The sequence below is a fragment of the Capra hircus genome, chromosome 10 (genome assembly GCF_001704415.2).
Source record: "Capra hircus breed San Clemente chromosome 10, ASM170441v1, whole genome shotgun sequence".
NCBI classification, from domain to species: Eukaryota; Metazoa; Chordata; class Mammalia; order Artiodactyla; family Bovidae; genus Capra; species Capra hircus.
In genome coordinates, this window is record NC_030817.1 from 76,915,946 (window position 1) to 76,942,190 (window position 26,245).

Below are 26,245 nucleotides of genomic sequence, written 5' to 3' on the forward strand. Positions count from 1 at the left end.
TGTGTGATCCATCTTCTGTCTTCAGAGGCAGGGCTGTGCTGCCACGCCAGGGGTGCTGTGCATGGTGACCCGTAGATGGATTCTAGGCCAGGGGCTTTCCTGATTTCCTCACTCCACCTGAGAACCAGTGCAGTAGGCCCCTTGCCCTATTAATTCCATTTTTACGCTCCATAAAATATATATAAAGGGCCATAGGGCCAATGACTTTTCCTTTTGCTTTCCCCAGATAGATCTGAAGGAGCAGGGCCAACTCCTGCACCGGGACCCTTTCACAGTCATCTGTGGCCGAAAAAAGTCCTTTCGCCATGTCTTTCTCTTTGAGCATCTCCTCCTGTTCAGCAAGCTCAAGGGCCCTGAGGGGGGGTCAGAGACCTTCGTTTACAAGCAGGCCTTTAAGGTACAATGCCTGGGGGCAGGGTGGTGGTGGGAAACCACAGGGACAGGACAGGAAATCATGCTCTTCTTGAGAACTCAGGATGTTCTGGAAAACTCAGTCCCAACCCAGGTTCAGAATCTGTATCATGTCGAAGAGGCTTTGGCCTGTAATCAAACATCAGGTTAGGGTGTCAAGGTGACAGAAGTCCTTGTCATTGGCCTGCTGCACGGGGTTCTTATTCACACAGGAGATTCATGGGGCATTCCAAACCAGAAGGGAGGAGGACCTTTCCCATTAAGAACACACATGCTTTCTGAGTTAGGGATGGTCCCTGGGGGATAAAGAGAGGACACTATAAATAGAGCTTAACTTATGGAACTGAAGAAACCAAGAGGAGGGAGGCCTTGCTTTAGGGAAACAGCCTTGATATCCAGATAAACGTCAATAGCAGCCTCGTCCCAGATCAGGCAATGTGGCATGATTCTAAGAGTTTCTCTGACTTAGTCCTCTTATACTAGTTCCAACAGAGTCCAATACAGAGAAGAAAGCTTAGGTTTGGAATAACACAGCCATGGGCTTGAACTTTCTCTAATAAGCTATGATAAGCCTTTGGACAAGATGCTCTGGGTATTATACAGCCCCCCCTTCTGTAAATCGTGGTTGTTGTGAAGGCTAAATGTAGAGCACTTGGCACAGGGTAGGTGTTGAGCAAACATTTACTGAGCATCTCCCAGATGCCAAGCTAAGTGTAGTGCTTTTCCACATGGTACCATCTAGTCAGGATACACTGCATCTTCACCCACACTCCTCTGCTCTTTCTCAGACTGCCGACATGGGGCTAACAGAAAACATCGGGGACAGTGGGCTGTGCTTTGAGTTGTGGTTTCGGCGGCGGCGTGCACGAGAGGCGTACACCCTGCAGGCAGCCTCACCAGAGATCAAACTCAAGTGGACAAGTTCTATTGCCCAGTTGCTGTGGAGACAGGCAGCCCACAACAAGGGTACTGGGCAGAACCAGGAGTGGGTGTGCTTGGGATCAAGGTTATGGCAGGTTAGCTGGAGAGGGCCTGGGGAAAGGAGGGTATAAGATGGAGAATGATGTATGAGAAGATTCGACATGAGAGAGATTGCTGAGATAGAAATTAGTCGAAGGTGTACCAAAAGAAAAGAGGAAGCCACTAAATTTCAGAAAGGTGAGCACAAATGGCTGGGCAAAAGAGTCAGAGAGTGTTCAGCGCACGTGCCTTGCCTTCCAGAATTTAATTTCTCTGTTAGCAGACCTAGTTTGTTTGTTTTGTTTTGAGCAGTCTTTTGTTAGTTTTTGTTTTTCATTTTTAATTCTCTTTAATTCTCATTCCACTCGTCTGAAAAGTGGAAAGTAACATCTACATCTTGGTATGATAAGAAGGATTAAATAAGGTGATATATATGGAAACACTTGATAAACTGTAAAGGTATGTAAAAATGGGAATTTTACGCTTAATGCCCAAGATAAAAGAAGAAGGTGTGAGTATTAGAAGAGAAGTTGGGTAGCAGGAATGCCAAGTGGGCAGGATGCAACAGGTAGAAGAGACAGCTGTCTAAGGGGGAAGTCAAGGACCACCATCACCATCCATGTCATAACAGTCAACAGGAGAGTAACAAGAGACACCAAGGGAATGAGAATGAGGAATGAAGAGCTGGGAAGGAGCAAAGTTGGTAACATGGTCTCTGTCCCCTAGAGCTCCGAGTGCAGCAGATGGTCTCCATGGGCATTGGGAATAAACCCTTCCTGGACATCAAAGCACTTGGGGAGCGGACACTGAGTGCCCTGCTCACTGGAAGAGGTGAGGGCCAGAGTGCAGGGGGGTGGCCCCCAGAAGTCAAAGACCTCGACAGTGAATGCACAGTGAGGAGGTGTGGTGGAAAGAAAGGAAGGGTCACAAGTGGATATGTCTTCTCAGAAACTGTGGGACTGACTGGGAGGCCCTCTAGGAGATGAGGGTCATTTCAGGGAGCCAGGAGGGCTTTCCCACACCAGCACCCCACCCCTCCACCTCCCCCACTCTCTGCAGCCGCCCGCACCCGGGCCTCGGTGGCCGTGTCATCCTTTGAGCATGCCGGCCCCTCCCTTCCCGGTCTCTCCCCGGGAGCCTGTTCCCTGCCTGCCCGCGTCGAGGAGGAGGCCTGGGATCTGGACGTCAAGCAAATTGCCCTGGGTGAGGCACCTCTCAAGGGGTGGCTCCCAACAGCTGGGTCATCATGGTGATGTTCAGGCTGCTTGCTGCTGAGCAATTCCTTTCTTTAGCCAAGTGGCCCGGTTGCCATGACAACTATGTACAGCTTCCCCATTGCTAAAAGAGCCTTCCATCTGGTTGCTAGGGTAATGCTTACAGCAGCCTGTTGCTAAGAAGCACTTCCTCTGTACCTCTCTCTCTAGCTCTCCTTGGGTTTCTATGGAAACTGCTTCAGCTTCCTGTTGTACCCTCCTGGTTCACCACGGCAATCCTTATAGTTTCCTGTCGCTTCTTCCCTGGTTGCTCTAATGATGCCGCTGACAATTTCCTGCCTCTTGGTAGGGGGGTTCTCTTGCAACTGGATTGCTATGGTGACTTACAGCTTCCTGTTGCTATGGAGCTTTTTCTTCCCTGATGGAGCAGCTTGGTTGCTTAAGGTAATCTAGAGGGGTTCTGTACTCTGCTCTCACCCTAGCTTCCCCTCCAGCCCCAGAAACACTTGACTCTTCTGGAGATGTGTCCCCAGGACCGAGAAACAGCCCCAGCCTGCAACCCCCACACCCTGGGAGCAGCACTCCCATTCTGTCCAGTGGAGGGATCTTAGGGCTATCCCGGCAGGTAAGTCCTTGCAGGAGTGCTGAGAATGGGGTGGGCTCTTCTGGTCGTTCAGCTCATGAGGGGCAGAGGAACCAGTGAGCCTGTGCTCCCACAAGGCTACAGGTTAGATGGATGTATTGTCCAGTCTGCGTTTCTCCTCTCCTCCAGGCCTGGCTGAGAGGGATGAAGGTCAAAAGTGAAAAAGAATCTTTAATAAGGAATGTGGTGCAAGAGTGAGAGAGAGGGGAGAATTCTAACAGACGGATTGGAACTTGGATTTAATCCACAAAATTCAGGAATGATGAGGAGGAAAAAAGGGTGAACTAATTGACAGGCTTGGGAGAGAGGAAGGGTTATATAACCTCTCTATACAAGAGATGATTTCTTATGCTTTAAACTCACTGTAGTTTCTCTTCCTTCAGAGTCATACCCGGGCCCTGAGCGACCCCACCACGCCTCTGTGACTGGGTGAGTTGGTGCCCCCTTTCTACCACATCCTACATCCTTCCCCTTCCCTTCCCCAGCTGCCTGGGAGTCAGCTTCTTCCCTCTCCCAACCCATCTTCCCTCTTCTTTCCTGGCTTCCAGAGAAGATCCGGAGCTTGGCTACCGCCCCTCCTCTCAGCACACTTTGGGCTGGGATGCTGAGGGCACATAGTGGAGGACTGGAAGAGCACTGAAGTCCTTCCCTCTGCTTCCTGGACAGAGAGGAGGTCAAAGGACTAGTATGTTTCCCTGCTACCACTGTCTCTAGCTCTTCCCAGCCAGGTGCCTTCCTACAAGAACCAGAGTGTCCACACTTGCTTGCCTTTATACCCTGGAGGTGGGGAAATTTTCCTCCGTCCAGTCCTTTCCCATCCAGGGCCAGTGCATACTCCCAGGACACAGCTCCGTGTCAGCCCTGCCTCCATAGCCTGTGTTCTCCCCTCATGCCGCCCCCTGACTCTTCCTGAGAAGACTCATCTCTGCCAGTTCCTGGCAACTCCGTTCTTGGGGGGGGGGGGGGGTCATAGACACGGAGCTATGCAAACCATTACAGAAGAGTGGGGCAGGGAACTGCAAACTTTATATATGTAATTACTGTTATTATAATACTATCGTTATATTAAATATATTTACTCACACTTTGTCTCCAAACAGCTAGAGCAGACCTCAGGGTTGGAGTGATACCACTAACTTGAGCACTTCCGCTCACCCGATCGTTAACTAGAACACAGAAAATAAAGCCAAGGCTGCAAGGTACACTGTACCCCCTTTCTGGCACAAAGCTGGGCCTGGGTGAACGTGCACCCTCCCAGAGGAGAGGCCTCCAGAGGCCTGACGTTCCTCCTCTCATTCTGCATGCACTTCCTGAGGCTGAGCTGGTCACAGTCAAGCTGGGGTCTACTAGCACCATCCAGCAGTTTCTCAAGACGGCATTCTCAGATCACAGTACAGGAGAACAATAGGCTACTTGTTAAAATACTAATTCATGGGCCCCACCCCAGAGCCACTGAAGCCAAAGCCTGAGGGTAAAGCCCAAGCTTCTTACCAAGCTCTTTGGGTGGTAAAAAGTGCCTGAAGAAAGGACTCATTTCTGGATGCAGTGGCCCAAGGACAGGACATAGGCAGGCAGACACAGTGCCCTGTGTCTCAAGACACCTGTTTATTGGGGACACAACTCTGCGACAGGGATGACAGGAATCGTACCAAAAATAGCGACGTCTACAGGGCCCCTGAAGGGGCTAGAAGGGTGCAGTGCCCCCCACCCCCACCCATTGTACAAAAATAAACTCTCACGCCTATGGACCAGCAAAGGCTGGCAGAGCTGCCCCTCAGCAGGAACAGTACTCTCTGCCAGCCCTGGGACCCCGTTCTTTGATCCTCACCCCTGCCACTGCTAAGGCACTGTGACTCTCCTCTGGGCTGGGTGGGTGTCGCCCGCCCACCCTCCTCACGCTCTCTGCCCCTCCACCTCTGGTCCGCCCGGGGCTGGGATATGGGTCCCACGCTGCCCCCTGCTGGCTGCTCTACCCAACTACCTCTACCGCTGCCCCGCTCCGGCGGGGTAAACTAAGCTAACGGCCCCCTAAGAGGGCTCCCTACCTTTCTTGGCCCCCTAGCCCGGCCTCTCCGGATCTCAACAGCCCGGGGCCCTCCTCCCCTTCCTGCGGAGGAGTGGGAGGGGTCTCTCCTGATGGTGCTCGGGCATAGGGCGGGGATGCATCGGCCTGGGGCGGCCTGCGGCCCCGAGCCCTGCGGCTGTGGTGCACTTGGAGGTGCAAGGCCATGAGCTCGGGGGCTCCAGTGGCGAAGGGACAGAAGAGGCATCGGTGGAGGGCACCCCCTGGCCCAGCCTCGCCTCCCGGCCCCGCCCGCAGGGACAGGTCCAGGGGCTCGGCCTCACCGCCTCGCCCGTTGCGCAGGGTCCTCCCGGGGCTAGCGGGCTTCCGACGGGACCCCGGCGCGCCGCCACTCGCGGGAGGCCGGGGGCTCGCTCTGCCCTCTACCCAGGTCGCAGGCTGCGGAGCCGCCTTGGCTCCGGACGACTGGACCGAACCCCGCTGGGAAGGGGGCGGTGGCTCTGGGGGTGGCCCGGGGCCGGCTCCACTCTTCTGCTCCCGGTGGTGGCGCTGCAGGTGATACTTGAGCGAGCCGGACTGGGTGCCCGCGTAGTCGCAGTGTGGACACTTGTAGGGGCGCTCGCCTGGAGAGGAGGGGTGCGATAATGCCAGAGATCACTGTCCGCCCCTACCCGCATTTCACTCCATGTACAGGCTTTGGGCAAGGAAAAAAACACTGCCCCACCCACCCTTCTGATTTTAATTAAGAGGTGTTTCTCGTAGCTCTCACCCGCACCCCTCACCCCGCTTCCTGGCCTCAGCCCCCTCTCCATCCCGGAGGTTGGCCCCCTCACCTGTGTGCACTCGCAGGTGCACTTTGAGGTGATGCGCTGAGCGGAAAGATTTTCCACAAAAGGGGCAATCCTTGCCGGTGGCCCCCCGGCCCCCTTCAGGCCGGGCCCCTCCAACTAACAGCCCATTCTCTTCTGCAATACACGCGTTAAAAAAAAGTCAGAGGGATCCGTTGCCCTAACTCTATTAGGTCTCTGTGCCCCCATACCACCCACAGGACTGCTTCCCCTCCCAGCCTAGGAGGAAACGAAATGTTTGCGGGAACCTGAGAGGTTCGACTTGCTCTGAGTTGGATTGTGCCCTCAAAGGGTAGTAATGAGGCAGGTCCTTTTTAAAAGGAGCAGGCAAGAGGGCAGTGGTGGCGTCAGAGTGGGCCACAATGTGGAACACCTTAGAGGAGAGCCATACATACCCTGCGTGGCGGTGGACCTCGCCTGGGCCCCCGCGGCAGGCGCAGAGTGCCCTGAGGCCTCACCTGGGCGCGGGGGCAGTGAAGCCAGAGGGCCCACCGCCCTGCTCCGGGCCCAGGTCTCTTCCTCTGCCTCCACCACCTCCTCTTCCTCGTCTGGCTCCTCGGCGCGGTGCCGGCGAGCACGGGCTGGGAGAGCAGAGGGCAGTGGGCGGAAGCTTCCAAAGCTGCGGCCAGCCCCAGGCTCAGCGCCCTCACCATTGGGCCGCGCCTCGCCGGCTCGCAGGCTCAGGTAGCCCAGGAGGCTCGGAGGCTCACGGCGCTCAGCGGGGGTGGGCGCTGGGGCCAAGAGGAGCGCAGGGCCCAGAGGCTCGTAGGCAAGTAGGCCCAGGTCAGGAGGCTGGGGGGCCCGGGCAGGCCCGGAACCAGGCCCCGGAGCACGCAGTGGGCCCAGCTTGCTGGCGTGCACTTTCATGTGGTTCTTTAGGAACCAGGGCTCCTTGAAGCAGCGGCCACAAACAGGACATGCATGATCGAAGGAGGCCTTGTGCTTGCGCATATGACCCTTGAGAAACCAGGACTGCGTAAAGCTCTGGCCACACACTTGACAGCGGAACTCCGGAGGCGCTGGGGGCTCCTCGGGAGCAGCAGGAGCGGGGGCCGGGGTTGCCTCACTTTCAGGCTCCGGCTCTGGCTCGGGGACCGATCTAGGTTCAGGCTGGGGTGGAGGTTGAGGCTGGGGCGCAGCCGAGGTGGCCGCCAGGGGGCGCTCGGGAGCTCCGTGGGCGGTCAGGCTGTGGTGCAGCAGCTCCTCCTCCTGGCTGGAGCCGAAACTGCACAGGCCGCACTTCCAGGGCCTGTGCAGAATGTGCAGGTGGCGTTCGCGCTCTGCCGCGGTGCGAAATTTGCCTTTGCAGAAGGGGCAACGGAAGGCGGACGACGAAGGAGCCTGGGGTCGCGCCAGGCCCTCGGTGGCAGGGGTGGCCTGCAGGCCCCCTGAGCTTCGAGGTCGCCCCAGCCGGGCCTCCCGCAGTAGAGCGCGCTCCTCCAACTCCAGCAACAGGCGCGCTGCGGGGCTTCGCGGGCGCTCGGGCTGGTGCGTGCGCAGGTGTGAGCGCAGCAGCGCACGCTGCGCAGCACGGTGGCCACAGTGCGGGCACTGGAAGGCCTGGGCGCCTGGGTGCGCCCGCAGGTGCAAAGCCAGGATAGAGTTGAAGCGGAAGCGCTTCCCGCATACAGGGCAGGGGAAGCGCCGTTCGCCTGCGCGACTCTCAGACCAACCCACTGCTCCCATCCCTGGAGACCCAGCGCTCACGCCTGGCCCGTTGGAGTAGCGCTGCAGATCCAGTTCGCCGTCGAAAGCCGGGGGCGACGGCGCTAGGTGGCCGACCGGGGCGCGGGGACGTGAGCCCTGTGGAGAAAGATGTGAACAGAGCGAAGGGTGGAGAAGGGAGAGCTGTGGGGGAGACATGGATACGGAGAGCCAGAGGAACCCAAGAGAGGGTGGGTCGGGGCCTGAACCAAGAACACCGGGGGCCCCTCCCACTCACCTCGAGGAAGTTGGGGGATGAATGGGAACTGAGCTTTTGGGACCACGGAAATAATAATGGGAGGCCAGAGAGACAAAAGAGAGGTAGGGAGGGGAGGAAGTATAGTTGCAGGTACTTGTAGGTTCAGGCCAGAGCCTCACTCACCTCCATGGACCCCCTTCACATTCTTTGGTTCTGAGGAGTGTACGGAAGAGGGGGGAAAGCTGCTAGTGAAGGCAACAGGTGCTGAAGAGCTAAAGCAAGAGAGACAGATTTGGAGCAAAGGATGAGCCCTGATTTTCAGCAGTGGAAAAAGTCACCCCTAACCCCAGCCTCTTCTGGAGAGCCCCAAGCTCTTAGCACCCTGGGATCTATCCCTTCTCCTCCCTTACATCCTGAGACAGGAGGAGGCTGCTGTTTTCAAAACTTGTACTACTTTATTTGTTCACAAGGCTCCCTAATAACCCAGATTTCTTCCCCCTAAATTTTTCATTTTAAATGCCTTATCCAGAACAACCATCACCACCACCACCACCACCACCATGCACCCCCCCCCACCCACGTCTCTGCCACCCTGGTGGTGGAAGAGACCATCACAGTATACTCTTCTCTCATTTAGACTGGGCTGTGCAGTGGGAAAAGCAAGTGGGGTCGGCTTGCCATGCTCCTCAGCTATCCAAGTGGGACCAGTTGCTCTCAGACCCCTAACTGACCAGCCAGCCAAACATTCTTCCAGGCTCCACAGTTCTTCCTTCTGCCTTTACCCTGTCTTTCTGTCTTTCCCCCTCATTCTTCCTCCCTCCGCCTGGATTCCTGATCCATTCATTTCCATTCATTACAGAGACTCATTCATGCATGGGAGAGAAACACCTCCCAGCAGCAGAGTCTGGAGACAGACAGAGGGGGAGGGGCATGAAGGGGGAGAGAGCCAGAGGGAAAGGGAATGAAGAGAGAGTTGGGGGAGGAGTGGAAGTTAAGGGGCGCTGCTGGCCTTGGGAAGGGGTTAAAAACTGCAAATACCGGATAGAATTCATCCCCTCGTTTCAAACCTTGGAGCCTGCAGTTTGATGGGGCATCTCAGCCCCTTTGTCCAGGGCTGTTCCGAGGCAGGCTTTCCTCCTCTCTGCAGGGGAGAGGCTCCCTCACACAAGAGGAGGATTACACTGGCTCTGAGCTCAAGAGGCTGGAGTGAGGGACGGGGGGCGGGGCTGGGCCATCTGCACAGATAGGGGCTCAGCACATGCTCTGAGCTGAAAAGGGTTAAAATTCTCCAGGCTAAAATTCCCTGGGCCTGGGATGTGCAGAGCTCCAGTTCTGAGGAAGGAGAAGAGCATTGAGAGGAAGAGGACTTGGTGGGGGGGGGGGGGGGGGGCGGCAAGGATCTCCTGATTCTAAGCTGCAGAGAAGGTTAGCTTTAGGACTTAGAAGCAACCCCACAATTAAGATTCATGGAAACAGGCCTAGGAGAATGACCAGAAGTCATCTAGTCTATCCTGCTTACATAAAGAACTGTATGTGGTCAAACCTAGACAAATGTGGACCTTACATGATTTTTTTTTTTTTTTTGGCCTGAGACAGAAAGAATGTTTGAGGTATAAAGAACCTCCTTACAATAGGCATTGTGAAACTGAAATAGGTTACTGAGAAAGAAAAGGATTCAGCAATATTTTGCTTAAGGAATTTTAACAGTAGAGAACTGAGCTAGGGTCAGCCCTGCAAAGAAAAAAGGCTCTGGAGACCCAAGGATGCTTTAATTTTTGATGTTTAGTAGATGGGACAAGATTCCATGAATGGTCAGGTACCTGTTACATGTGGAATCTGGGTGATGGGAATTTTATTAACAGGAAATTAATTAACAAAATGTCTTTGTCCAGGGTCACTAAACAACCTCCACCACAACTTTTAATATCTTTATTTCTGCAGCTTCAAATTAAGGTATCCACTCTCATCTTCTGGATCCTCCAAATAAGCCCCTTTCCTGAGACCAAGAGCCTTGTTGAGTTCACTAAGTAATATAATGAAAGATGAATTAGTTTAGGACTGAGGGGTACAAGACTATTGTGGGCCCAGTCAGATCATTAATAGCCCTGCAACCTTCAGTAAATCACTTAACTTCCCAGTTTACTCATCTGTAAAATAAGGGGATTAGACTAATTTATACTGATGGTCCCCTCCAGTTCAAAAGTTTTGTGGTTCTGAGTCATAGGACTCTTCTGGACCCCAGAGAGATGTTGAAACAAATGGTCATTCCTTCAGTACCATGGAGAGTGCAGTGGGCTACCAGAGGAGCCTCTTTGGCCACCTCCATACCATAGAGCAATGAAGTGCTAGAGGGGCCATATTTGCCATTTTAGCACCTCGCATAAGGCAACAAGAAAAGCCAGAGGATTTTTAAAAATTCTTATCTGGAAACCATAGAGGGGGGAAAAAAACCAGTGGTACCAGAGGGATTATTTTGGCCTTTTGGATGTCACTGAAAATAGACAGATGTAACAGAAAATAGATGTAACTAGAAGAATTTTAATTAGCTATAAGGAGTGTTCTGACAGTTACAGTTTGTACATCCTGGAATGAGTTACTGAGGCATCATATTTGGGTCCATCACATTCTGTTGCTCTCCTGGGGATTCCCGGAACATCCTGGTGTACAGCCAATCTGGTATATTCAGAGGAAGCAGATGGTGGGGGAGGAGGGGGAGGAGGCTGGGAATACTGCATGGTCATAGCTGACTAACCTATGGGCACATACCCTGATTCTGAGAAGATTCTAGGGCCCTTAAAACCGCTTATAGGATAGTAAACAAAATACCTCCTGGGAGGCTGATCTCATACCAAAGCAAGTAGAGTAGGAATTGGGCAAAGGTTCCTCCCCAAAACAAAACAAAAGCACTGCTTTGCACATAGCAGTTTTCCAGGACGGAAATGCAGTGATATACAAGAAGGCTCAAAGTGAAGCTGAATTCCCAGCAGGGAAAGTTTCCCCAGAGGGTAGCCTCAAATCAACAAAACCCACTGAGAGAACCTCCTAGGCTCAGTCAGGATCTCCAGAATCATCTCCTCACCAAAGAGGTCCCAAGAACCTGATCCCACAAGTTTTTCTCAGTCGGAGAAAGCACTGACAGAGCCCCAGAGCCCCAGATTTTATGAAATGACCTGGAACCCAGATCACGCATGCATTGCCCATGGGCAATAATCAGAGTTTTCTATACTCAGGCCCTAAACACCAACCACGAGACTTAGCCAGGCAGCAGCACTGACCTACTTCCCACCCTCAGTGGGAATCAAGGGTTATTTTGCCCTTATTTGGGTTCTACAGGGATGTAGGGCCAGGGATAGGGATCCAAAATCTTTCCAAAGCAATAGGCCAATTCCTTTTATATGCTAGGAGACCTGGTGGGAAAGGGGGTGTGGACCATCAAGGGTTGGTGAGAAGACTCTTAGAAACAACAGGGACAAGTACATAGATGCATCTGATGTCTGGAGGACCATGAAGATTCTCTCTCAAACTTTGTGTTTCCAAAGCTTTTAGGGTCAAAGTGTAAGGGGCAATGGTCAGGACTTGAAGTATAGGGCCTGCAGGACAGTGACTAGATCTCTGTCTCCGGTCATCTCTACACTTGATGTTTTTCCCTCTGAGAATGTTTACGCCCTCCAAGTCCTCTAACAATTATGATTAATGCTGTACTAGATGGAGTTGAAAGGGAAGTCCTTAGGTGGTCTAGAGTCAAGACCACCTTTATCACATGGACACGCCACTAGTTCACTTTTATGGCCTCCTTTCCATGGTCCTCTGAACTGCACTGCTCAGGTGGCTCCCCTAAAACTGACCTCATAGCACAGCCTGCCCACCTTTTAGACTGAGCTCTTGGTAAAGCCTGCTTCCTTCCATCCTCACTACCCTGAGTGGGGGTTATAGACCTCAGTTGTGGGTTTCAAATGGACAGCAGGAGGTGAGAGGAAAGTACACCTGCTCACCTACAGCCACCCCACCATAGTGAATCTTATCCCAGAGGCATGTCCCAAGTTGACCCCTCTTCTGAAAGTTGCGAAGGACCTGGATCTGGGGGAAGGGCATGCAGCCAGCCCTAAGCCCCCTTAGCTGGAGCTGACCCTAGAAAGGTCAGGGTCTCAGCACCCATATGAACCTCAGTTCTCAGATAAGGGGGTGGGGAGTGGGTAAGAAAGCCTCTGGGAAAATCTCCCTCTCAGAAGTAGGTTGGCAAGTAGGGCAAGACCTTTGATCTTGCACAAGAGGTTCTTCTAGCAGCACCCCGGGCCCCTCCCGGGGAAGATAAACCAGAAGCATGATGGGGGACAGGGTTGGGAGACTGGGAGGCCAAGGCTCAGCTACCCGGGCCCGGAGAACAAAAGCTGAGTTGCAGCCGCCTCCGCCGCTGCCGCCGGCCGAGCTCTTTGTGACACTTTGTTTGGGACGCAGAGAGGGAAGCACCCCCCCATCCTCTCCCCTCCCCCATCCCCCGCTCCCGGAGAGTTTGGGTCCCTTCCCCCTCCTCCTCCATCAGCCCTACCTGGGCCGGGGGGCACTCATCCACTCTGGTTCCCAGTTCGGCCGCCCGGCACCCCCAGGCCCCTCGCGCCCTGCCTTCGGGCCCCTACAAAGACGACCGCCCCCCCCCACCCCCGCTGGCCTTTCCCCTTTGGTGTCCGCTTTCCCGACTCCCCCACCTGCCCCCCCTCCTTCGAGGCCCCCCTAGCTCTCAGGCTTCCGTGGCCGCCGCCCCCACCCCGCCCCCCCAGGAGCTCTGGGCGAAGTTTGCTTGGGGCCGAGCCGGCGCCCCTCCCCCGCCCCCGCCCCCTGCACCTGCTCCGAGCCGGGCGCGCGTAGCGGGGGCCCCCCCTCCGGAGGGGGGGCGGGGGCCGGGGGCGGGGGCCGGGTGGCTGAGGGGGGGCCGGGAGTGGGGGGAGCGGCTACTCACGAGCCCCGGGCGGGCGGCGGCGGAGCGGGCGGCGGCGGCGGCGGCGGGCGGCGGGCCGGCGGCGCGGGCGTCAGCGTTACGTGGGGCCGGGGGAGATGCGCCGGGCCCCGGCCCCCCCGCCCCCGGCCCGGCCCCCGCCCCCTCCCCGGTCCCCCGCCCCCGGCCCCGGCCCGCATTGTGTGCGGCGGGAGGCGGCCCGGCCATTAGCATGCGGGGGGCGGCGCGGCGGGGCTGGGAGCCGCACGGGAGCGGGAGCGGGAGCGGGGCTCCGGCTCCGGGGACAGGGAGCAGGGGACCCCGGGAGCCACGAGAGGCGGCCGCCAGGGGCGGGGTGCGGGCCGTTTGGAGACTGGGGGCGCTGTCGGAGGAGGGGGGGAACGGGGGTGGGGCGCACGGATGATTCCAACAGGAGACTGGAAGAGATTTTGAAAGGTCATCTCGTCCTTCCCCCAGCCTCCAAGCAGGACTGCCCCTCCCACCCTAAACCCGGACATACCAGGGAAGGAGCTGGCTCTGCCGCTCTTTCTGCCCCAACATGCACAGACTCGGGAAGTTCTTCCTGGGGTTTTATCTCAAAGCCTCTCCCTTACAATTTCTGTCTCTCTTTTGGGGGAGGAGGAGGGGCGATTATAGAGATAGTTAATGTCGGCCGTGTAAGAAACATTAAAGTTACTGTTCGGTCCTTTCTGTTCTCGATAAACAATTCCTGCCCCTTCCTCTCGAGTTCTATTTTTCCATTCCTTAAGTTACTTTAATGGCTCTTCAATACAACAAATATTTACTGAGTGCTTACTAAGTACCAAGCACTATGCTCAGGGCCGTGGGGGATGAACACAGTAGGGGAACGTGGTACTCTCCCTCGAGGAGATTGTAATCTAGACAGGGACTACAAATTTGTAAACTGGACACTTAGATTTGATCAATATTTCACTGAATGCCTGATCACATATTTAATAGTATACAATCCTTCCAATAACACTTCTATAATTAGTCTGCATTTACAGGTAAGGAAAATGAGGCTAGACTCTTTCCACTGGCCTACCAGTTATGGGATACTCAGTGCAAGCCCAACATCTCACATTCTGTCAGGCCATCGCCACAAAATAAAATTAATATACGTAAGGATAGAGGAGAGAGTAGACAGAACAGTTCTCAAGATCCCTTTAAATGTGATTCTCACTGCCCAGTAAAGAAGAGGGGGCACAGTGTTTCAGTGAGTTGGCGCAGCACTGAACAGGGCAAAAGTGGCTCACATAGAAGGCCACTTGCCTCCCAGGACCCTGCCTCCTAGTTCTAACTCCTGGGGTCTTCTGGCTCAGTCTTCTGTCATCAATTAATAATAGCGACTCACATTTATTGAGCGTGTAGGTGCCAGGTGCTGAACTGAATGGGTTCATATGCATTTTCTCTTTTAATACTTAAAAGGCAACCCCTTGAGATTGGTATTAATTTGCCTTTAATGATAAGAAAACAGAGATTAAGTAACTTGCCCAAGGTCACCTGGGTTGATCTGGGATTTGAACATAAATCTGGTTGCCTCCAGAAGTCAGGCTTGCACCAAGGTGGGCTTTTCCTACTTTTGATCTACAGAATATATATTTGGGCCCAGGTGATTCTGCTTCTTTATTGCTGTTCAGTAGCCAAGTCATGTCTGACTCTTTGCGACCCCAGGAACTGCAGCACACCAGGCCTCCCTGGTGTGTAGAAATAAATGACCCCAGCTTAGCTTCTGAATAAGTGCTGTAATGGCATCAGGTATATCAGTATAAACTAATCAGCATCATTAATGGTTATTATGTACCCACCCTGAGTCAACAACCCTTCCCAGTCATATTACTGTCCCCCTTTTAATCACTCAGTTTCAACAAACTGAGGTTCAAATTGGTAGAATAATGTATCCAAGGCCACACAGCTGGGAAAGTGTCAGAGCTTGCCTGGCTGCAAGGCAACTTCTGTCCCTCAAAAATATTAATTGTTGCAATAGTGTCCGTTCCAAGACTGACCATTTAAGGACCAGTCTTCTAACATATCTAACTACAGGTTATCACTGAGTCAAAAACAATCCCTACTATAAATAGAGCTCTCCATCCACTTAGTCAGTGCCCAATCCAGAGTAAATCCTTCAAGAAAGGAATGAGAGAGGAGAAATTGTCCAGAAAGTGAGAGATAAGAAGCTAGGTCTTAGCTGGTCTTGGGACAAACCTTCAAGTGGTAATGATGGGACTAATCCAGAGAGTGAGGTGGGATTTCCCTACAGAATGACAAGTAATTTAAGGAGGAAGCCCCCTAAAAAAGGAAAAAGATTAGGTGGAAATGGGACATTGGAGCCCAAGGTGATAGTATCCATGTGGATAAGGTGAGCGATCAGAAGAGGCACCAAGGATGGGCAGAGACGGGGTCAACAGGAAATGGGAACAGAATGAGATAGGGCAAGGTGTCTTGTAGAGTGAACTGAGGCTAGTGTCTACCCACCGCCACTCCCTGGATCCATAGGCCCTCATAGGGACCTTTGCCCCACCACACCTCAGCCCTGATAGCCTGTCTCTGCCAGGACAAGTTTGTCATCTGCTCTGAGCTACCAGGGGCCCTGCCAGGAACTCCAGGCCCGACTGGGACCCATCCCTTTGGAGCAGCTGCTTCAGACTAGGTAGGTGTAAGGACCCTAAGTCTCAACTTCCTGGATACTGAAAGCAGGCAGAGGGGCAGCTGAAAGAGATGTTGCTAGATGTCCTGTCTTCTGATGGGTGTCATACTGCATTTTTCCCAGGCTAGAAATCACGGAGCTCTAGTGGTCAAGGGAGCCATGGAGGACAGAGCTGGTCAGCAAGAGAGACCTAGCCTTCGTCTGGAAAAGCTACAGCACTGGGCCAGGCACAGGCAGAGTGGGCGCCTCCTGGTGCTGGCGGTGAGGCCAAGCTGCCCCACCCCGACCTTCAGCATGTTCACTTGTACCCCCAATTCAGTTCTACACATGTTTTGTAAGCACTTATCACGTGCCTGAAACTATGCTAGGCTGAGTGGGAGGAGGGTGGAGGAAATATTGAATAAACAAGGCAAGACTCTTAATCTCCAAGTAGATTCTCCATATGGGGAAAACACACAGGTAAGTAACTGAACTACAGCATGAGGCAGGAAAAAATTAAATGATATCTCCTTCTCCTTATGGCCCTTGGTTGACTACTCTCTGGCACTATGCATTCTTCCCAATCGCTGATCTATGTACGAGGCAAAGATTGGGAGGAAGGGAGTTCCTGACAGTTTCCCTTCAACTACACTGCATCTGGCCTCCAGGTGAGCCAGCTATGGCTGGCAGTGGCTGTGGTGCCCTTTGCTGTCTCAGTAGCCTGCCTGAACTCTGCTTGTCACATGACCACAGCACTGCCACTTGGGCCTGGCATACTGGTAAGAACTACCACATGGGAGGGTAGAAGGAAGGGCCCCTCTCTAACAAGCCAGACCTCACCACTTGCCTTTCTCATCATTCAGGGTCTCCTCACTGGGATTGTTACTCTTGAGCTGCGCAGAGCACCCCATCTCTGGAAGGTGAGAGGGGAAAAGAATGTAGTACTATTCTCCCACCCCCTGAAACACATACACACATGCACATCTCAGTCTAGGAAGTGAATTTCTGACTGTTGACTAATTATGTCAGCTCTCTGCCCACGACTGGCCTAAAACCCTGAGGGGGTAGAATAAGAAAGTTAAAGGGCTGATGGTCTTGTTTGGAGGTGGAGGAATAGGAGCTGAGTTTTGTTTTCAGCTAGGCTACAGGTGGGGCTTGAGGTTCCAATGAGTCCCCTAGGCTGGCAGGACTCAACTGGCTCACTGGCAGGTGCGCGCCATGATGATATTCAACACCTTTAATCTGATCTCGGGCTTCATCGCATTGGTGGTCGAGGTGATGAAGACAGCCTTGATGTCTGCCCGAACCATCCCCTCCGAGGTACAAGTGAATAAAGGAGAATGTGGGAGGATGCAGAGGCAAGAGGAGGGGAAAGGACAAGGGCAGATAGGTGCAGGGTCCCCTGCAGCACACCCTCAGCCCCATCTACCTACAGCTAGCTGGCTTGTTGGTGCTGGAGCTCAGCGCTGAGGCCTTCACCCTAGGGGGAGTGCTGGTCTCAGCATACTCCCTGTTCCTGCTGAGCCAGAGGAAGCCAAGATGCTGCAGAAGCCAGAGTCTTCGCTACCAGGAGCTACAGGAGGTATTGAGGGCTGGGAGGAAGCAGAGAGCTAGAAACTTATTTTTTCACTGGCTATTCTGGTTAATGGTACTTAAGGGAGAATAATGTGGTGGGGCAGGAGGGGTTGTTAAACTGAAACTTATTAGTTTTCTGGCTTTGGACATGTCTCTCCTAGTGATGGCTAGGAGACTCAGATGGTAAAGCGTTTGCCTGCAATACGGGAGACCTGGGTTCGATCCCTGGGTTGGGAAGATCTCCTGGAGAAGGAAATGGCAACCCACTCCAGTACTCTTGCCTGGAAAATTCCATGGACTGAGGAGCCTGGTAGGCTACAGTCCATGGGGTCCCCCAAAACGTCGAACACGACTGAGCAACTTCACTTTCCCTTTCTCCTAGTGATGGGTAACAGGAAACTGAGTATCTAAATGGCTGGGGCTAGAAATGTGGGAGAGTATTAGGAATGTGACTAAATATTGGAAGGACTATGTGAACATGAGGGAAAAAATGGGAGAGGAGGAAGCTGCATCTCTCTGGGATTCCTCCTTTCTCACCCTTGATGTTTGCTCACCTCACAACTGTCTGGTTTTCAGGGCCTCTCAGAGTTGGAGGAAGTTCCTGAGTTGGAGACTGGTCCCACAGTGGCTAGCACAGCAAAGAGAACAAATGAGTGAGCTGGCAAGTGGAAGCAGACATGTGCTGCCCTCCTATCCGATGGGAACATTCTCCAGACTCTCCTGCACCGCATCCCCCTGAACTCAAACTAGATGGAGTCCCCCGAGACATACATGAAGTCTTGTGGAGTGCCTTCAATTCTCCCTCTGACTAGGCCCCTTGCTTTACCCTTCCCTGCTGGGGAAAGCAACACCTAGAATGAGTCTGCCATCACCTCACAGCCCTGAGAATCGGACTGCCTGCAAGATAAGACATCCTTAAACTAACTTTCAGCTAGATCCATTTCCTCCCTTCCATTCTTACCCACTGCCTCCCCAGCTTCACATCTGCCTCATCTCACTGTTTCCAAGATTTCCACCTTTCACTATCCCATTCACTCCAAACCCGGGTTCCCGTACACGCCCACTCTCTGAGATCCATTCACCACTGGTGCTTCCGTTCTCTCACTTCGATCTGGTGCCTTTCTACTCTAGCAGAAACTACAAATCCCAGGATGCCTCGCCGCCCCGTGGCCTGCTGGGAAATAAAGAGCCTTCCCTTCTGTGGTGGGGGCGCTGTGCATCTGCTGAGTGACGCAAGGCGCTGGAAATCTGGGCCTAGACGAGCGTTTCCTCGGACGCGACCACTGGCCCCGCGTGCAGGGAGGAGCCGGGAGGGCAGTTTTACGCGGGGGCGCCACCACCCCAACCTCGGTAACTGAGAACTGACTGGGGTTCTACATTCCTCCATCTGGTAGCTTCGGAGACCGGCTGGGGTTGAGGGCTGCCCCTTGGCAGAGCGGGGGTTTCCCAGATGCTGTCGCCGTGCCCCCTCCCACAGTGCCCAGGTCCAAAGTCCTGAGACTTGGAGCGCGCGCGAGAAAGGGGTTGGAGATGATGAGTCAGAAGCCCAGGGCCCTTCTCATCCCCCTCCCCCGGGGCCTAGGCGCCTGAGGAGGACGGACTGGCTGGGCAGACGGGGTGGACAGGGCAGGAAGAGGGAGGGACACGGCGACCCAAGCTAAGGTTTTCCCGCCTCTTGTGAGCTAGCCGGTGTAACGATCCCGCGTTGCAACCACCCTTTCCAAGGCGGGAGCGATACTGCGCAGGCTCAGCCTCTCGGCAGCCCTGCCGACCTTTGATCGCAGCTGCGGCGCGCTTGCAGAAGCTCTGGTTGTGCTCAACCCCCACCGTTTATGATCTTTGCAATTGTGCAAAAATGGCAAGTTCAGGTGGGCTTGAGAAAAGCCCAGGAAAACGAGGGCACCCAGTAGCACCAACCCGACAGCTTGCTAACCGCTAGAGAAACTAGAAATTGACCAGAGCTGCAATACTAAGAAAACTCACCCCAAATTCACATAGTGCCGGGATGGGTGTGCGCCTCACACTCATTTTTGTTCCCACTTGAGAAGGCTGCTTCTCCAGACTTAACCAAGCCCAGGCACCAGTGAGGAAAGAGCGCAGCCTGGCTGCATTGCCCTGACATTGCAGTGGAGCCCGCTGTTTGTGACACCTTGGGAGTGGTAATAGTTGCCCTATGACAAGATTGTGTGAGTATTAGTGGGTGGGGACAGTTCTGGGATTAGGCTGTGGAATGAGGAAACAAAATCTCCCCCACTCCCCCAGTCTAAATGCCAGAATAATGGAGAGCTCATCTGTGAAGCACTCACAATAATTTTCCTCAAAATCAGAAGGTGGTGGTAGCTGAAGAAGCTAGGAATAAAAGTCAACAATTCATTCTTAACTGTCTTCCACATAGGAGCAACAAGTTTTATGATATGATCAGATATCTAGGAGTTGCATTTTAGTTCTTGGAAAAGTTCAGTTACCATGCAGATAAACCTTGTATCAGGTTAGGCTAGGTTGTGCTGTGGTAACAATGCCAAAATCTCAATGGCCTAAACCCACAAAGGTTTACTCTCTGGCAGGGTGCTCTGCTCTTTGTAAATTATTCAGGTACCCAAGTCCATAGACCACCACCATTCTGAGATACTACCATGTCAGTTCAGTTCAGTTCAGTTCAGTTGCTCAAGTTGTGTCAGACTCTCTTCGATCCCATGAATCACAGCACGCTGGGCCTCCCTGTCCATCACCAACTCCTGGAGTTTACCCAAACTCATGTCCATAGAGTCGGTGATGCCATCCAGCCATCTCATCTTCTGTCGTCCCCTTCTCCTCCTGCCCCCAATCCCTCCCAGTGACAGGGGCTTTTCCAGCGAGTCACCTCGTCGCATGAGGTGGCCAAAGTATTGGAGTTTCAGCTTCAGCATCAGTCCTTCCAAAGAAATCCCAGGGCTGATCTCCTTCAGGATGGACCGGTTGGATCTCCTTGCAGTCCAAGGGACTCTCAAGAGTCTTCTCCAACACCACAGTTCAAAAGCATCAATTCTTCGGCACTCAGCTTTCTTCACAGTCCAACTCTCACATTCATACATGACCACTGGAAAAACCATAGCCTTGACTAGATGGACCTTACCGACAAACTAATGTCTCTGCTTTTTAATATGCTGTCTAGGTTGGTCATAACTTTTCTTCCAAGGAGTAAGCATCTTTTAATTTCATGGCTGCAATCACCATCTGCAGTGATTTTGGAGGCCAAAAAATAAAGTCTGACACTGTTCCCACTGTTTCCCCATCTATTTCCCATGGAGTGATGGGACCGGATGCCATGATCTTTGATTTCTGGATGTTGAGCTTTAAGCCAACTTTTTCACTCTCCTCTTACACTTTCATCAAGAGGCTCTTTAGTTCCTCTTCACTTTCTGCCATAAGGGTGGTGTCGTCTGCATATCTGAGGTTATTGATATTTCTCCCGGCAATCTTGATTCCAGCTTGTGTTTTTTCCAGCCCAGCGTTTCTCATGATGTACTCTGCATAGAAGTTAAATAAGCAGGGTGACAATATACAGCCTTGACGCACTCCTTTTCCTATTTGGAACCAGTCTGTTGTTCCATGTCCAGTTCTAACTGTTGCTTCCTGACCTGCATACAGATTTCTCAAGAGGCAGGTCAGGTGGTCTGGTATTCCCATCTCTTTCAGAATTTTCCAGTTTATTGTGATCCACACAGTCAAAGGCTTTGGCATAGTCAATAATAAAGCAGAAATAGATGTTTTTCTGGAACGCTCTTGCTTTTTCCATGATCCAGCGGATGTTGGCAATTTGATCTCTGGTTCCTCTGCCTTTTCTAAAACCAGCTTGAATATCAGGAAGTTCACGGTTCATGTATTGCTGAAGTCTGGCTTGGAGAATTTTGAGCATTACTCTACTAGTGTGTGAGATGAGTGCAATTGTGTGGTAGTTTGAGCATTCTTTGGCATTCCCTTTGGGATTGGAATGAAAACTGACCTTTTCCAGCCCTGTGGCCACTGCTGAGTTTTCCAAATTTGCTGGCATCTTGAGTATAGCACTTTCACAGCATCATCTGTCAGGATTTGAAAGAGCTCCACTGGAATTCCATCACCTCCACTAGCTTTGTTCATAATGATGCTTTCTAAGGCCCACTTGACTTCACATTCCAGGATGTCTGACTTTAGGTGAGTGATCACACCATGGTGATTACCTGGGTCATGAAGATCTTTTTGTACAGTTCTTCTGTGTATTCTTGCCACTTCTTCTTAGTATCTTCTGCTTCTGTTAGGTCCATACCATTTCTGTCCTTTATCAAGCCCATCTTTGCATGAAATGATCCCTTGGTATCTCTAATTTTCTTGAAGAGATCGCTAGTCTTTCCCATTCTGTTCTTTTCCTCTATTTCTTTGCATTGATCGCTGAGGAAGGCTTTCTTATCTCTCCTTGCTATTCTTTGGAACTCTGCATCAGATGCTTATATCTTTCCTTTTCTCCTTTGCTTTTCACTTCTCTTCTTTTCACAGCTATTTGTAAGGCCTCCCCAGACAGCCATTTTGCTTTTTTGCATTTCTTTTCCATGGGGATGGTCTTGATCCCTGTCTCCTGTACAATGTCATGAACCTCCATCCATAGTTCATCAGGCACTCTACCTATCAGATCTAGGCCCTTAAATCTATTTCTCACTTCCACTGTATAATCATAAAGGATTTGATTTAGGTCATACCTGAATGGTCTAGTGGTTTTCCCCACTTTCTTCAATTTAATTCTGAATTTGGCAATAAGGAGTTCATGATCTGAGCCACAGTCAGCTCCTGGTGTTGTTTTTGTTGACTGTATAGAGCTTCTCCATCTTTGGCTGCAAAGAATGTAATCAGTCTGATTTCATTGTTGACCATCTGGTGATGTCCATGTGTAGAGTTTTCTCTTGTGTTGTTGGAAGAGGGTGTTTGTTATGACCAGTGCATTCTCTTGGCAAAACTCTATTAGCCTTTGCCCTGCTTCATTCCATATTCCAAGGCCAAATTTGCCTGTTACTCCAGGTGTTTCTTGACTTCCTACTTTTGCATTCCAGTCCCCTATAATGAACATCTTTTGGGGGTGTTAGTTCTAAAAGGTCTTGTAGGTCTTCATAGAACCTTTCAACTTCAGCTTCTTCAGTGTTACTGGTTGGGGCATAGACTTGGATTACTGTGATATTGAATGGTTTGCCTTAGAAATGAACAGAGATCATTCTGTTGTTTTTGAGATTGCATCCAAGTACTGCATTTCAGACTCTTTTGTTGACCATGATGGCTACTCCATTTCTTCTGAGGGATTCCTGCCCGCAGTAGTAGATATAATGGTCATCTGAGTTAAATTCACCCATTCCAGTCCATTTTAGTTTGCTGATTCCTAGAATGTCGACGTTCACTCTTGCCATCTCCTTTTGACCACTTCCAATTTGCCTTGATTCATGGACCTAACATTCCAGGTTCCTATGCAATATTGCTCTTTACAGTATCAGACCTTGCTTCTATCACCAATCACATCCACAGCTGGGTATTGTTTTTGCTTTGGCCCCATCCCTTCATTCTTTCTGGAGTTATTTCTCCACTGATCTCCAGAAGCATATTGGGCACTTACCAACGTGGGGAGTTTCTCTTTCAGTATCCTATCATTTTGCCTTTTCATACTGTTCATGGGGTTCTCAAAGCAAGAATACTGAAGTGGTTTGCCATTCCCTTCTCCAGTGGACCACATTCTGTCAGACTTCTGCACCATGATCCGTCCATCTTGGGTGGCCCCACACGGCATGGCTTGGTTTCACTGAGTTAGGCAAGGCTGTGGTCTGTGTGATCAGATTGGCTAATTTCTGTGAGTATGGTTTCAGTGTGTCTGCCCTCTGATGCCCTCTTGCAACACCTACCATCTTACTTGGGTTTCTCTTACCTTGGACTTGGGATATCTCTTCACGGATGCTCCAGCAAAGTGCAGCCACTGCTCCTTACCTTGGACAAGGTCGTCCCTCCTGATCCTGAGCATGGAGTAGCTCCTCTCGGCCTTCCTGCACCTGTGCAGCTGCTGCTCCTTGGACGTGGGGTTGCTCCTCTCCACCGCCGCCCCTGACCTCGGACGTGGGGTAGCTCCTCTCGGCCACTCCTGCACCACTGTCGCAGCCTGGCGCTCTCTGCCATGTCACCATGAGACTAATCGCCCCTCCCCCCAGCTCCAGCCCCTTCCCAAGTTGTGAAGTAAACATGGAGAATTGTTCAGGTTCTTAAATGCTTCTGCCTCAAAGGGATACATATCACTTTCACACACACTTCATTGACCAAAACAAGTCATATAACCACACTCAACTTCAGGATGGTTAGAAGGGCAATCTTCATATGCCTGAAAGGGGAGTAGATATAGTTCATTGAAAGAAGAGGAGGTAATCATTTGCAAGGATTCTTAAACAACTAAGCAGTGGGAATTCATCCATTCCAACAGTTATACCTGTATCTACTTCTCTGGTTTTGATACATGAACCACTAAAATGAAGTTTTTTTGTTTTTTTGTCCATGTCATATGCCTCACAGGATCTTAGTTCCCCGATCAGGGATGGAACCCATGCCCCCTACAGTTGGAGACATGAAGTCCCAACCACTAGACCGCCAGAGAAGTCCATATAATGAAGTTCTTAATAGAAACTCAATAGTTCCCCCTGCCAAGAGTAATAAGATTGGGAGTCAGAAAATGTAGACTCTTGTTTTGATATGGAAGTTTGGGCAAATCAGACCTCTCTGAAATGCATTTTGCTTAAATGGAGATTATAATATTTACTCTCGCTACCTTACTGGAGTAGTAAGGCTCAAATAATCACATGAGAAAAAAATACTTTATAAAGCACTTCAGAGGTTGAAAATAAATTGCCTATAGAGATGAGAAATAGTGTAAATGAGTGGAGCAGATTAGGCATGAGTTAATAGGGAGTGATGGGAACTATGGCAATTTAGAGAGCCCACATTCTGTTTAAAGACTAACCCTACTCAACTCTACCCAATTATTGGTATGTGGGACTATGGGCTTAGTATTGCCATTGTTCCAATTTTTCTATAATAGTCAGAAATTCTGACTTTTAAAATGTAAAATCTTCTGATTTTAAAATGTTAACAACTGATTTTCTTAAAACTGAGTACCAGATTTGGTCCATAGTCCTTCAATTATTATCTGTCCTTTATGTACACATATGGTAGAAATTTAGAGTTTAGATGTACAATATGGTTCTTGTAGGCCATCAAAGCCTTTTATAAAATTCAAGAGTCCTGTAGAGATTTAACATTAGGTTCTCAAAACCATTTTTTAAGAATCATATCCCTCTCATATTGGTTTTCAGGGAGGGGTATTTTGCCCCACAGGGATTACTTGGCAATTTTTGGTAGTGACAGCTTCCAATGGAGGGGGAGGGGAAGAGTATGTAACCAGAAGAATATTAAGAGGATAAATTGGAAGATCAGAGATTTAGTCCCAGTGTTACTGTTGCCCCTTTCCTGTGCATTGACCTCTGCAAGCTGCGAGTAAAGGCTATGAGACTTGTCCTGTGGTCCTCATTATCCCCCTCACCCTTCTCAGCATACTGCCTACTGCCAGAGTTCCTAGCTGCTCCATGAAAGCATTCTGCTTTGCTCAATGCTTCCCAGCAACCATTGTATCTGTCCCTTCATCAGTTTGGCAGCCGCTATAGAAGTCACTCATGTTTTACTTGAATTCCTGCCCATTGGAACTTCACAGAAAGAAGTGACTGTGACAAGGTTCCTGCTGACGTCAGTTTTAAAGGCCTTGACCCCGTCCCCTGCTTTAAGCATTTAAGAAATATGTGGCTTCATATGCGGCTGAATTCTGAGGTGGTTGGGAAATTCTCCATGTTGATTAATTTTACCCTGATTTTTTTGAGATTCAGTCATTTATTCTGACCTTAAATACATGATTGTAGACAACAGACATTTCCCAAATGAAGTATCAGCTTTTGCAGATGGTTCAGGTTTTGTGTCCTGGGCTTTGTCCTCTGCTGCCATCTTGTGGCCTCTTTGCTGCTGGGGTCGAGGTCTCACAAAGGGCCTTCCCTCCAGGTAATGGCGTGTGTCAGTGGCTTATGGCTTAGTTGGAGAAGGAGTCTGCTCACTGTGGGGTATGCGCCAAATCCCTCCCCTGCTATGAGTCCACCTGGGCCATGACGCACGCCAAGCGCATAGCAAGTAGGCTGGAGGCACAGGGCCTTCTGGGTCATTCCCAGCCCTTGGGCCTCCATGTGTTATGCAATCCTGGACTCAAGCCAGAAAATCAGTAAACTCAACTACCCAGGAGTAATCGGAGCTGACCTCGCTTGCTTGGCCCAGTGAATGCCCTGCAGCCTCTTTCTACTCACCGTCAGGGCTGAGCTATTCTTTATCTTAGTGAGAAGAGATGATTACCTCATCAGTATTTTGTTTTACTGGCTAGGCCCATTTTGGTTTGCTCTGTGTACACATCGTACCTTCTTGGTTTGTCCCGCCAGTGCTGCTTCAAGTTCGATGTTTAATTGCTGGATTGAGCAGGACAGTGGCAGTGTGTGTCACTGGTAAGCAGTGTTTCCTATAAGGATGACAGGATCTGAGCACTGTAGTGATCAGAGGTCCATGTCCAGGGCACAGGGAATCTAGGATACTGCCCTTGTAGCTGGGCTATTAGTGACTGAGCAGCAAGTGACTCGTTCTGGAGGAAAGGCAGGAAAACTTCTAGTGGGTGCTATTTTCTATCATTATAATAATGTGCTTAAAACCTTCCAAGAGTTCAAGTATTAATAAATGTATAGAACTGTCCCCTAGCTGTTTGCCCTTCCTGTATGTTTCACACGTTTGGCTTTTTATGGAGAGCCCAGACTCTACCAGGCACTCCTTGTCCCTATCTGCAGAATTGGAGGAGGAAGCAAAGGAGGAGGGGGAGGGAAAACAGTTGCCTGTAGTTCGTTTTAATATGCTTTCCCATGTATAAAAATTTAGGGGAGTCTGGTGCTCTGTGATGACCTGGAGAAATAGGATGGGGGAAGGGGAGAAAGGCTGGGGAGGGAAGGGCTATATCTATAATTGCAGCTGATTTGCATTGCTG

The 26,245-nt window shown here is 51.3% G+C and overlaps 3 protein-coding genes across 12 annotated transcripts in view; 2 read left to right on the plus strand and 1 right to left on the minus strand.

Annotated features, from left to right (window-relative positions):
• The window catches only part of ARHGEF40 (Rho guanine nucleotide exchange factor 40), a 23,784-nt gene extending 19,472 nt beyond the window's left edge, over nt 1-4,312 (plus strand). For 2 of the 3 annotated variants that reach the window (XM_018054534.1, XM_018054532.1), the window contains 7 exons: nt 227-397; nt 1,200-1,377; nt 2,098-2,202; nt 2,431-2,574; nt 3,080-3,210; nt 3,612-3,657; nt 3,777-4,312. In XM_018054534.1, coding sequence (XP_017910023.1) covers nt 227-397; nt 1,200-1,377; nt 2,098-2,202; nt 2,431-2,574; nt 3,080-3,210; nt 3,612-3,653 — 771 coding nt within the window. In that variant the 3' untranslated portion in view covers nt 3,654-3,657; nt 3,777-4,312. The remainder of the gene's footprint in view (nt 1-226; nt 398-1,199; nt 1,378-2,097; nt 2,203-2,430; nt 2,575-3,079; nt 3,211-3,611; nt 3,658-3,776) is intronic. The other variant, XM_018054533.1, reaches the window with a different exon arrangement.
• Nucleotides 4,184-19,293, minus strand: ZNF219 (zinc finger protein 219). Of its 8 annotated transcripts, none has more exons than XM_018054542.1 (5): nt 19,138-19,293; nt 8,186-8,274; nt 6,495-7,902; nt 6,085-6,216; nt 4,786-5,874 (listed from the first exon to the last, which is right to left on the minus strand). In XM_018054542.1, the coding sequence occupies exons 2-5, from the start codon at nt 8,189-8,191 to the stop codon at nt 5,270-5,272; spliced, it is 2,151 nt and encodes a 716-aa protein (XP_017910031.1). In that variant the 5' UTR covers nt 8,192-8,274; nt 19,138-19,293; the 3' UTR covers nt 4,786-5,269. The 8 variants fall into 8 exon arrangements, 7 of the variants coding, with proteins under 7 accessions (XP_017910031.1, XP_017910030.1, XP_017910027.1 ...); XM_018054541.1 differs by lacking the exon at nt 19,138-19,293 and adding an exon at nt 12,957-13,349; XR_001918730.1 differs by lacking the exon at nt 19,138-19,293 and adding an exon at nt 4,184-4,394 and having other exon boundaries at nt 4,720-5,874; nt 6,495-12,465.
• Nucleotides 4,329-17,827, plus strand: TMEM253 (transmembrane protein 253). Its single transcript, XM_018054545.1, has 7 exons — nt 4,329-4,427; nt 15,508-15,603; nt 15,724-15,861; nt 16,248-16,358; nt 16,443-16,499; nt 16,789-17,161; nt 17,731-17,827. Exons 3-6 carry the CDS (start codon nt 15,760-15,762, stop codon nt 17,047-17,049), a joined length of 531 nt encoding a protein of 176 aa, XP_017910034.1. The 5' UTR covers nt 4,329-4,427; nt 15,508-15,603; nt 15,724-15,759; the 3' UTR covers nt 17,050-17,161; nt 17,731-17,827.